The 12,906-nt window shown below is 47.0% G+C and overlaps 1 protein-coding gene across 3 annotated transcripts in view; it reads right to left on the bottom strand.

Annotated features, from left to right (window-relative positions):
• Window positions 1-7,418: 7,418 nt before the first annotated feature.
• The window catches only part of ESPL1 (extra spindle pole bodies like 1, separase), a 46,274-nt gene continuing 40,786 nt past the window's right edge, over window positions 7,419-12,906 (bottom strand). For all 3 annotated transcript variants that reach the window (XM_075851836.1, XM_075851837.1, XM_075851838.1), the window contains exon 31: window positions 7,419-8,109. In XM_075851836.1, coding sequence (XP_075707951.1) covers window positions 7,887-8,109 — 223 coding nt within the window. In that variant the 3' untranslated portion in view covers window positions 7,419-7,886. The remainder of the gene's footprint in view (window positions 8,110-12,906) is intronic.

Here is a 12,906-nt window from a genome sequence, read left to right as displayed (position 1 = left end):
AGTAGCGCCGTGCCCCTGGAGTCCTCGGCGAGTGGAGGATCTCCCTCTGCTCTGAAATAATTCTGAAGCAGGGAGCTGTTGGTTCTTTGCTTCAGAATTGGGTTCAACTGTATCTGTGTCCTAAGGACGCAGATACAGTTGACAGCGGGACATACCGCCGGCCGCCGGGACACCGCCCCGTGACTGTCCCGCTGAATCTGGGATGGTTGGGAGGTATGGCTAATCACTGGCCACAGCGGTGACACCAGTGGTGTCCATTGACACCCAGGTGATTGGCTGCAGCGGTCATATGTTTTGTCGAAACTGAAGCAAAAATAGCAGAGACCGGCGGGGGACCCGGAAAGTGTTGGCAAGGTCAGTATTACTTTTGTTATTTTATACCATTATAAAGTCTTGTAAAAAAGTTTATGTGTCTGGACCACCCCCTTAACACCTCTAAATATATGAAAAAAACAGGCTCAAACATCCCCCATGTTAGCTATCATGTAATAAAGCGTTATATGAAAGCTCGTCTGCGCGATAATCTGCCAGTGTAAAACCCCCTTTAGGGTCTTCCAGGAGAGAATAATTTTCCTGTGAAGAAATAAGATATTTCTGTCCCAGCGCATTAGGATCTCTGACTGCAATAACCTGTAACGGGCCGAGGGAACAGTTTGCATAGATGCTGTCAGGAGACCTAGGGTACACACATCGGTTGAGGAACCTTAAGGGTACGGTCACACGGAGCGGCCCTGACAAGGTCGCAACGAGGCTAATAGCCACGCTGGCACTATGTAGGCACGGCTATCAAATACCTCGTTAAGGGGTATTCCGGTTACATGCGCACTGCAGCTCCATTCATTCTTTATTGGAGCGCCGCAGATAGCCGAGTGCAGTGTTCGGCTTTTTTCGGCGCTGCCATAGAGAATGAATAGGAGGTAAGTTGTTGCCATTTGTTATATCGTGCGGCCATACAGGGTGTATTAATTCATGGTCGCACGATTTTGCAGATAAAGGGACGGTTTACCCGCGTTGACATGCGGCCACTAACAGGATGTTTGACAGCCGCACCGAACATGGTGCCGGTGCGGTGGTTAGCCGTGTTGCGACCGTGTCAGGGCCACTCCGTGTGGCCTTACCCTAAATCTTTATTTAGATGAAAAGTGCCTTCTGCTTTTGGGACTAGAAAGACGCAAGAATAGACGCCCTGCCCTAGTTCTTCCGTAGGTACCTTTTCCAGTGCTTCTTTGTACAAATTCTGCTACAATATGTAAAATATGCTGATCGATCCTGGTGTTTATCAGGAATCTCATAGGGGGAAGACAGCTGAATTCCAGGGAGTATCTAGATTTTATAATCTTTAGTATCCACTTGTCTGCGGTAACAACCCTCCATTCTTTGGAAAACTTTCTTAACCTTGCCTTAAGAAGCCTCACACATGAGCTTGTTCGGTCCGTGATACGTTGGCCGCATTCCCCGGACCGAACACAGTGCAGGGAGCCGGGCTCCTAGCATCATAGTTATCTATGACGCTAGGTGTCACTGCCTCTCCGCGGAACGCTCGTGTGTGGGAGGCCTCAAGGCAAAGTTATTCTTTGTGGCAGGCTGCTCGGAAGTTTTTTTTAGATGACCCCCTCTGAATCTTCTGTCACTGGTACATTTTCTGGACCGAGACCCACTTTTTTGACCTTGAAAAGTGTGTAACTTAGATGTTCTTTGCACATATGGAAACGATTTACCTTTGCAATCCTTGGCGCGCACTGGATGATTAGGAAGAGAAGGTTCAGCCGGCAGGCGCATTAGGAGCAGCGGCAGGAGAACCAGTCGGTGAGCTCCGGCAGCATAGGAAACTGCCAGTAACATGGGCAGAAGGAAAGCATTGGCAACGGCCAGGAGTCAGAAATCACCGTAATGCGCTCATGTGAATCCAGCCTTACGTTTATGTCAGCAGCGCAGGGCCACCATCAGGAATTTCAGGGCCCGCTACAGCTACATTTTCTGGGCCCCCCTACCGTGGCACCGCCTGTTAACGGTACTCCGTCCAGCACTATATCATGCTACCCAGGGCCGCCATCAGGGGGGGGTATTAGGGGTACTGATGTGAGAGGCCCGGCCAAACCTAATTGAAAGGGGGGCCCGGCAAACTGCCGCGACTTGCCTTTGGTAGAAAAAAAAACAGGCCCCTGCAATGGGGCCCGTTTTTTTCACCAAAAGAATGTCATGAGCTGCGGGCCCCCCTTTCAATTAGGTTTGGCCGGGCCTCTCACATCAGTACCCCTAATACCCCCCCTGATGGCGGCCCTGGGTAGCATGGGGGCCGTCAAACACCGCCGCCCATGCGACCGATCGCGCGCACCCGCAAACTCCCGCGCGCACCGGCGACCGCCTGGAACCGCGCACCGAATTTTGAGGCAGATTTTGACCTGCCCACACTATCTTGCCGCGTTTTTTTGCTGCGTTTTTTGCCCGCAGCGATTGAGGACAGCAGACAAAAAACGCAGCGAAAAATGCATTTTCTGCCTCCCATTGATTTCGATGGGAGGTCAGAGGCGGAACAACGGCAAGAAAGGATGTGCTGCTTTTTCTTTTTTCCGCGACTGGCTCCCATTGATTTCAGATTAAATCAATGGGAGGCGGATTTGGAAGTTGTTTGGTGCTGATTCTGACGCAGTGTCCGAGTCAATATCAAGGGCCAAAAACTCTGTGAACTGGGCCTTATTGTTAGGGCTTATTCAGACGAACGTGTAATACATCCGTGCAAAGTGCGTGATTTTCACGCGCCTCGCACGGACCTATGTTACTCTATGGGGTCGTGCGGACTGTCAGTGATTTTCACGCAGCGTGTGTCCGCTGTGTAAAACTCACGACATGTCCGATATTTGTGCATTGTTCACGCATCACGCACCCATTGAAGTCAATGGGCGCGTGAAAATCCCACCCAGCACTCCCGCAGCCGTATAAACTATGAATGAAAACAGAAAAGCATCACGTGCTACAAACAGAGTGTCATAATGATGGCGGCTGCGCGAAAATCACACAGCCACGCATCATACTCTGCAGCCACACGGAGCTGTTATGGACCTTTTGCATGCGCAAAACACCACGTTTTTGCGCGCGCAAAAAGCACACGCTCGTGTACATCCGGCCTTAGGGTGGGAACACACTAGGCATGAACACTGCGGATTTTATGCAACACATTTTATTGTGGAAAATCTGCAGCGTATTACAGTCGCAGCAGAGAGGATGAGATTTGAACAAATCTTATCCACACGCTGCAAAAAAAAATGGACCTGCAGTGTGGTTTTTTAAGCCGCAGCGTGTCAATGTATTCTGTGGGATCGCTGCTCCTCTGTTGCGGAAATGCTGCGGTTCTGCCGCAAAAATCACAAAATGAGAAAAAAAAAAAAGGCACTTTTTTTAATTTATAAAAAAGTTTAGACTTGCCCCGGCCGTAGTCCTGGTGACGCGATCCTCTATTCTTAGCGCAGCCCGGCCTCCTGTCATGACGTTTCATCCCATGTGACCGCTGCAGCAGTCACATGGTCTACAGCGTCATCCCAGGAGGCGGGGCTACGTTCAGAAGAGAGAGATGCGTCACCAGGACTACGGCCGGGGCAAGTCTAAACTTTTTGTTGCCCTGCAGGATTCCCGCAGCGGACACGCCTCACGAAACCTGCACCACTATTTGGTGCGGTTTTGCTGGCAGAATTCCCTGCGGCTACCAGGGCGGATAAGCTGTGTAGTTTTACTCAGCATATCCGCCTAGTGTGTCCCTTATGATGTCGCTCCTGGAGCTGCTGCCGGTCTCTAAATAGGCAGTTGGTCCAGTAGAATTTGGAATTATTTTTTTTTGTGAACCAGCTTAAAAAAATACAAAACTTTTGTGTTAGGGCCTGTTCACATCACCGTTCGCTTCCGCTCCGGGGTTCCGTCTGAGGTTTCCGTCGGGTGAACCCCGCAACGGAAAGTGAAAGTGACAGCACAGCTTCCGTTTCCGTCACCATTAGCGCAGTCGACTGTGCTATTTATTCCGTCCGAAAACCTGCCGGAACGGTGACGAACGGAAACCATTAGCGATGTTTCCGTCACCATTGAGATCAATGGTGACTGAAACGGAAGCTGTGCTGTCACTTTCACTTTCCGTTGCGGGGTTCGCCCGACGGAAATCACTGACAGTCTGCACGGCCCCATAGAGTAACATAGGTCCGTGCGAGGCGCGTGAAAATCACGCACGTTGCACGGATGTATTACACGTTCGTCTGAATAAGCCCTAACAATAAGGCCCAGTTCACAGAGTTTTTGGGCCTTGATATTGACTCGGACACTGCGTCAGAATCAGCACCAAAAAACTTCCAAAACCGCCTCCCATTGATTTAATCTGAAATCAATGGGAGCCAGTCGCGGAAAAAAGAAAAAGCAGCACGTCCTTTCTTTCCCCTGTTCCGCCTCTGACCTCCCATCGAAATCAATGGGAGGCAGAAAATGCATTTTTCGCTGCGTTTTTTGTCTGCTGTCCTCAATCGCTGCGGGCAAAAAAACGCAGCAAAAAAACGCGGCAAGATAGTGTGGGCAGGTCAAAATCTGCCTCAAAATTCTTTGAGGAATTTTGAGGCAGATTTTTTTTCTGCCTGCAAAATACTCTGTGTGAACAGGGCCATACAGAAACAGCACTTTGAGACATTTTACTCACTGTGCCTGAAGAGCTCCTGGCTCCCACTCCAGTCCTCTTCAGGCGATGTCTTCGGTCCAGACGTCCAGTCCTTCACCTCCAGCCAGGCTCCAGGTAAGTTCTGTCCGTGTGTGTGTCCGCGGCTGCGCGCACTTCGTTCGCATGCTGGCGATCGCGGGTGCGCGCTTCCGTGCTGTCGCGGGTGCGTGCGTGGGCGGTCTCGAGTGCGGGCTTTCGTGGGTGTGTGCTCGCGGACGCTCGCACGTGCGGGAGTTTCCTTGTGCGCACGATCGGTTGCTCGCGCGGGCGGGACGAGGGGGGCCCGCAGCTCACGATATTCTGTGGTGAAAAAAACGGGCCCCATTGCAGGGGCCCGTTTTTTTCTACCAATGGCAAGTCGCGGCAATTGCCGGGCCCCCCTTTCAATTTGGTTTGGCCGGGCCCCTCACACCAGTACCCCTAATACCCCCCTGATGGTGGCCCTGCAGCAGCGTCAGCCATTGACTTCCCTATTCCTATATAGCAGTGTGAAACATTTATGGGGATCTAATTTGCCAACAGATTGCCTTTTCACATACGCCTAATTCTGGCGGTGTGAAATTCTGCACCGAAAAGCCACAACAGAGTACAGTTGAATGCAAATTAATGGAGTGATTAAAGACTATATCTAAAACCGCACACTGTTGTACCGCGAATTGTGGTGGTTTTGCGATGCGTTTTCCAGCCATGCAGTTTTTTTTGTGTCTATACGTATATACGGAAGGGTATCCGTAAATACAGTCAATATTGCATCCATATTTGATCCATATATACGGATCCGTTAGAAGAAAAAAAAAGACGCTACAAATGATGTCGCCAACATAGCAACGCTTCTGCAAATACAGACAGTTTACAGATACACATCCTTAGCAGCCCGTAGTTCCGGACAAGAATAGGACATCCTTCTGTTGACGTAGCAGTATTATGGCTTGTTACTTGCGGGACAAATTGAAGTTTTTAATGGCACTATTTTGGGGTACATATAATTAAAGGATATAAATTTTTTTTGAGCGCGATTGGAGGAAAAAAACCACCACAACATCTCCATGGTTTTTGCAATTTTGGTTCCCATGCCGTATAACGTTAACTTTACCCTAGAGGTCAGTAAGAATACGGCTATATCAAATTCATATTTTTTTTTTAAAGTTTCAGTACATTTGCACAATAAATGTGATTTGCTGCATTCTGAAAGCCAGAACGTCATTTCTCTCATCAATGTAGTTCTATAAGGGCTTGTTTTTTGTGGGAGGCGGTGTCGTTTTTATTGGTACCACCTTAGGCGGTACATAACGCTATAATATGTTAACTTTATTCTATAGGTTGTTCTGACTATTTTTTATTTTATGGTTCACATATTTTAAACTAACTTTTTAAATAAAAAAATAAGAATATTTTTTTTGGAAGGGGGGGGGGGGTTGTTACTATATTTATATTGGTCATACTACGGGACGCAATCGTTTGATCGCATCCGTAATGCTTCTGAATACTTAGCATTATTGCCTGTCAGTGTTATGCCACTTTCACACGACCGATGTGCCACTCGAGCGCCAAGGACCTTTATCTGTCTCCATAGTGACAATCATGTTCCTCCAACCGGCGATCATGGGTACACAAGGGGTGATCCCTTGATTTGTACAGCACTGAAAGCAGGTTGGCTTAATCCTCTGATTTCAGGCATCTTCTTCCAGGCTTTAGCCGAATTCTGCTCTCTGTATATACTTTATCGGGCGGCAGTTGTCACAGGCCACATAGGTATCTGCACGAGAGGCTCGCTCTGCACACATGGCCTGTGACAACTGCCTTTCAAGACGAAAGAGGACTTTAAGGCCTCATGCTGAGCACCCCGTTATATAGTGACCCCCCCAGGGTATATTCTGAGGCAAGTTAATAGTGACTAAAGCAGTGTGTTACCTAACAAAATCACTCATAATATGGCAGGTTGTAAAGATGGCAGGACTAGAATAAGGCCTGGCATAGCAACAGCTGGTTTTGGTTAAATATTATGACAGTAGTCTTAAAGGCTATGTAAACCATTGAAAGGCAATCTTTTTTTTAAATAAAAAGGTCATTCGGTGTGATTAGTGCAACTTTCCAAATAGTTTTAATAAAAATTTGTTTTACTTTGAGATGCAGATGTTCTGTATTCTCTATACAGAGCAGCTGTATTGTTCACTATGACCTGAATCCGTCAGTCCCGCGGACCTAACTGGCTCATGGTCAGCGGGTCCTGCGAGTCTCGGACATGCAGCATCCACCCGTTATCTATCACATCAGGGAGGGAGCAGGATTTAGTGAAAAAGTTACAGCTACCGTGTATAGAGAATACAGAGCACCTGTATCTCAAAAAGTAAAAACAAAATTTCTAATAAAAACCATTTAGAAAGTTGCACTGATTGACATTAACAAAAAAATGAATAAAAAAAAAAATTGCCTTTCAAAGGTTTACATAGCCTTTAATGGCACAAAGCTTTCTCGGGTGAATTTGTTTCAGCATATAAAGTAATTTAGGCTACAATCAGAGTGCCATATTTTCGTCAGCAAACCTGAGAATCTCCCGTTTTAGCAGGAAATATACAGAACTGAAGCCAAATTTTGATGGCACTTGATCTACTGTATACTGGGTAAGTATAAACTTAGTTTTATATACACTTTTCCGCAGCTGCTTGATAATCCAGAAGATATGATGGAAATCCAAGACTAGGTACAGAGACCAGCATACTCCAACCAAAGCTTAAAAAAGAAACAGCAGAAATCTTTATTATGCAAATGTATACATTTCCTTGAACATTCTGATGGATTAGAAATATTGTCTTAAAACTTTCCATCTCTAAAATTTAACTTCACATAAATATACGTTTTTAATTAATAAAACAGCTTCGCGAGACTGCAGGATTTAAAGGCGTAGACCTTTTTTTGCAAAGTAATAAATATCTGAACCTAAATATACACTTGGTTGAGCATAAGATCATTCACATGGCATCTGGTATAATATAAAACCAGTGGCCATGAGCCTGCAGGTTGGACCCGAGTCCTGCATTTAATGCCACAATAGATTTCCCTTTTCCTTCTCTCCCCATGGCACTCACAATACCAGTTTAAATATGGAAATGCAATTTATATTTTTGTAGATATTAAAATATCATTTATATTGTTAACACGGTCAGTACCATTTATAGGTTTCTGTACAATGTACGAGCCACTACGTATTACTGGGCGCATGGCATTGCAGGGCCACAGGTAACCCATAAGCCACAGGAGCTGCACCAATGATGTGCTTTAGCTTGGGAGCCTGGCGAGACTCCGATAAGTATTTCAGAAGTGAAGCGCCGGACCCCGTCTTCAACCATCCTTGCAGGAAAGCCACTGTGTAACGGTCAATCTCTCGGTCTGTGACGTCCCACAAGTTTCCAACCACCAGGGGGCTGCGTTTAAAAAAAAAAAAAAAAAAAAAGTTAAATGTATGAATGCAGGCATCCGAAGCAGCATGCTTTTCCCAGAAATATTTAGGATTCCCAGTGTGCGAGACCTAAAAAGCTTATTCGACACTTGGAAACAGCCAAATTTTAGTTTTTTCGTTAATCCACCTGCACAATACAAGAGCCATAACACTAAGGCTAGGTTCACACTACCTATTTTCAGGTGTAATGGAGGCGTTTTACGCCTCAAATTACGCCTGAAAAGACAGCTTCAATACATCGGCAAACATCTGCCCATTACTTTCAATGGGTTTGCCGATGTACTGTGCCGACAACCAGTCATTTTACGCGTAGCTGTCAAAAGACGGCGCGTAAAATTACAGCCTCGTCAAAAGAACTGCAGGACACTTCTTGGGATGTTTTTGGAGCCGTTTTCTCAGACTATTGAAAACAGCTCCAAAAACACGAGTTGCCCAAAAAACGTCTGAAAATCAGGTGCTGTTTTCCCTTGAAAACGGCTCCGTATTTTCAGACGTTTTTGGCTCAGCGTGTGAACATACACTTATTTTTCCATCGACTTAGCCATAGGCATTTTTGCTTGTTTTTTTGCAGGAAGAGTTGTAGTTTTTAATTGTACCATTTAATGTATCATATAATGTACAGAGAAACCTTTAAAAACTATTTTGTGGGTTGGAATTACAAAAAACAAACAAAAACAATTAAATTCCGCCATGGTGTTTGAGGTTTTTTTTTTTTTTTTTACAGCGTTCACTGTGCAGTAAAAATGACTATCCTGTGGGTCAATACGATTGTGGCGATACCAAATTTATATAGTTTTTTTAAAATCTTTTACTACTTCTGCAAAGTAAAAAAAACGGTTAAAAAAAATTAATTGTTTTGCGTCACCTTATTCAGAGTCCCATAACTTTTTCATATTTCCATTGGTAATATCACACCGCTGTTTTTTGGCAGAGTAAGCAGTATTTTTTATTGGTAACATTTTGGGGTACATGCAACTTTTTGATTGCATTTTATTTCTATTTTTTCAGTGTTAGTGAAGTGACCAAAAAACAGGAATGCTTGAAACATTGTTTTCTTATGGAGTTCACCTGGTGGGTTAAATAACGTGACTCTTAGGCCTCATGCACACGACCGTAAAAACTCCCGTTATTACGGGTCGTAATTACGACCCCTAATAACGGGCTCATAGACTTCTATTGGCGACGGGTGCCTTCACGTTTTCTCACGGGAAGGTGCCCGTGCCGTTGAAAAAGATAGAACATGTCCTATTTCAGGCCGTAATAACGGCACGGACAGTCCATAGAAGTCTATGGAGCTCTCGTAATGACGGGTGGCTACATGTGTGCACCCGTCATTACGGCAGCGTTGCTAAGCGACGTCAGTAAATCGTCACTGTCCAGGGAGCTGAAAGAGTTAACTGATCGGCAGTAACTCTTTCAGCACCCTGGACAGTGACTACCGATCAGTATAAACCTGTAAAAAATAAAAAACAAAAGACGTTCATACTTACCGACAACTTCCAGCTTCCTCCAGTCCGGTCTCCCGCCCGTTGCCTTGGTGACGCGTCTCTCTCGACATCCGGCCCGACGTCCTGGATGACATTTCAGGCCATGTGACCGCTGCAGCCAATCACAGGCTGCAGCGGTCACATGGACTGCCGCGTCATCCAGGGATGTCGGGCTGGATGTGAAGAGAGGGACGCGTCACCAAGACAACGGCCGGGTAAGTATGAATTTCTTTAACTTTTATTACAGAAAGGGCTGTCCCTTCTCTCTATCCTGCACTGATAGAGAAGGGGCTGCCGATTAGTGCAGTGCTATTTTGCCGCCAAAAACGTGCTCGTAAATACGGGTGGAATACGTGTGACACCGGACCCATATTTACAAGCACGGGTTCATAAATACTGGTGCAAAACGGGTGGAATACGTGTGACACCGGACCCGTATTTACGCCAGTATTTACGGGTGGGAAAAAATACGGTCGTGTGCATGAGGCCTAAGGCCTCATTTACACGAACGTGATATACGTCCGTGCGACGCACGTGCTTTTCACGCAGGTCGCACGGACCTATACAAGTCTATGGGGGCATGCAGACAGTCCGTGAGTTTTGCTCAGCGTGAGTGCGCTGAAAAAAACTCACATGTTCTAAATTTCTGCGTTTTTCGCGCATCACGCACCCATTGAAGTCAATGGGTGCGTGAAAACCACGAAGGTCGCACTGAAGCACTTCCGTGCGAACTGCGTAATTCGTGCAAGAGCTGTCAAACTCTGAATGTAAACAGAAAAGCACCACGTGCTTTTCTGTTTACAAGCATCCAAACGGAGTGTCTTACAGATGAGCGAACCGAACTTCACCGGGTTCGGCCGAACTAGTTTTGACCGAACCCGGCAAAAAATTTTCCGGTACGTGACTTCAGGAGACAGTCACTGTCCAGGGTGCTGAAAGAGTTAAACTGGTTCAGCACCCTGGACAGTGACTTCCGATCACAATATACATGAACGTGTAAAAAAAAAAAAAAAAATAGAAGTTCTGACTTACCGATAACTCCAGGCTTCTTCCTCCAGTCTGACCTCCCGGGATGACAATTCAGTCCAAGTGACAGCTGCAGCCAATCACAGGCCAAGCACAGGCTGCAGCGGTCACATGGACTGCCGCGTCATCCAGGGAGGTGGGGCCGGATGACGAGAGGGACGCGTCACCAAGGCAACGGCCGGGAGACCGGACTGGAGTTAGCAGGAAGTTCTTGGTAAGTATGAACGCCTTTTTTTTATTCACAGGTTGCGGTATATTGTGATCGGAATTCACTGTCGAGGGTGCTGAAAGAGTTACTGCCGATCAGTTCACTCTTTCAGCACCCAGGACAGTGACTGACGTCGACTAGCCTCATCTCTATAATGGCGGCTGCGCGAAAATCACGCAGCCGCGCATCATACACGGATGACACACGGAGCTGTCAAGTGCCTTTTGCGCACGCAAAACGCTGCGTTTTTTTGCGTGCGCAAACCGCACACGCTCGTGTAAATGAGGCCTTAGGCCGGATTCATACGAGCGTGTTCGGTCCGTGATATACGGTCTGTAGGTCGGCCGCATTTCCTGGACCGAACACACAGCAGGGAGCCGGGCTTCTAGCATCATCATAGTTATCTATGACACTTGAAGTCCCTGTCGCCCCGTAGAACTACTGTCCCGTACTGAAAACAGTTTTCCCGCAGTGAGGCAGGGGCTCAGAGAGTCCTAGATAACTATAGTGCTAGGAGCCCGGCTCCCTGTAGTGTGCTCGGTCCAGGAAACTTGGCCGACGTACGGACCGTATATCACGGACCGAACACGCTCGTGTGAATATGGCCTTAACGACAGGGTGATACCAATTATGTGTGCTTTCTTTTATTGCTTACTTAATTTGATGAAAAATAGGAAAAGGTTTTTTGTTTTTTTATCAAGACATAAAAATTTGTATTAGGCCGTCAATCACAGGCTGCAGCGTCACAAGGCCTGCAACATCGTAGGAGGCCGGGGCAGATGTCAAAGGAGGGAGAGGCTTAGGGCCTGTTCACATCAGCGTTGGAAACCTGACGGAACGGAAAGTCAAACTGAAACCACAGATTCCGTTTCCGTCACCATTGACATCAATGGTGACAGAAACTTTGCTAATGGTTTCCATTCCGGCAGGTTTCAGTTTTTCAGACGGAATCAATAGCGCAGTCGACTCCGCTATTGATTCAGTCATTAAAACGGAAACCTGCCGGAATGGTGACGAACGGAAACCATTAGCAATGTTTCCGTCACCATTGATATCAATGGTGACGGAAACGGAAGCTGTGGTTTCAGTTTGACTCCGTTGCCGGGTTCACCCGACAGAACCCCGGAACGGAAAGCCAACGCTGATGTGAACAGGCCCTAAGTATGAGCGCTTTTTTACGCAGCAGAAATTCCTTCTGAAAAAACCGCACCACAATGTGGTGTCAATTTTCATACAGAAGGTGCTGTGGGGGTTCCAGGTCAGATACGCTGCACGATTTTTTTTTATGCAGCGTATCCGACCAATGGGAACCCGGCCTTAAACTTTTTTTTTTTTAGTCCCAGTAGAGGACTTTACCGTGCAATTGTTCGATCACTCATGCAATACTTCTGTATTGCAGTTATCTGTGCTCCACTATTAAGCCTCTGGCTCAATAGGGCACTGATGGCAGACCTGGAGGTCTTGCATAGGCCTCCGACTACCATGGAAACTGGGCGACACCCTGCTATTTAGTTGCCAGGGGTGGGGGTCAGGGGCCAGAGAGCAGTCTTGGAAACCCATCAATCAACAAGTGTTGATACTATCCATATACCATCACTTACTATTGTTGGATAACCCCTTTAACATCTTAACGCCGAAGGACGGATATATCCGTCCTTAGCAGCTACTAGTTCGCGCAGGACGACGGATATATCCATCCTGTGATGGCACGGGTACTGACACTGTACCCACGCGATCAGCGGCAAGAGCACGGCTGTTATACACAGCCTGGCTCCTGCTGCAACTGCCGGAATCGAAGCGCGCTCCGATTCCGGCAGTTTAACCCATTAAATGCCGCTGTCAATAGTGACAGCGGCATCTAATGTGTTTGACAGGGGGAGGGAGCTCCCTCTGTCACCCCATCGGCGCCCCCGTAAAGAAATCGCGGGTCGCCGTCGGGTTTCCATGGCAGCGGGGGTCTAACAAAGACCCCCAGGTCTGCCTTCAGCATCTGCCTGTTAGGCGATGCCGGAGGCATGACCTAATAGATTGCCTGTCAGTT

The sequence above is a fragment of the Rhinoderma darwinii genome, chromosome 2 (genome assembly GCF_050947455.1).
Source record: "Rhinoderma darwinii isolate aRhiDar2 chromosome 2, aRhiDar2.hap1, whole genome shotgun sequence".
Lineage (NCBI taxonomy): Eukaryota > Metazoa > Chordata > Amphibia > Anura > Rhinodermatidae > Rhinoderma > Rhinoderma darwinii.
The sequence above is the reverse complement of the archived record's forward strand: the minus strand, read 5'-3'. Positions and strand labels throughout refer to the sequence as shown.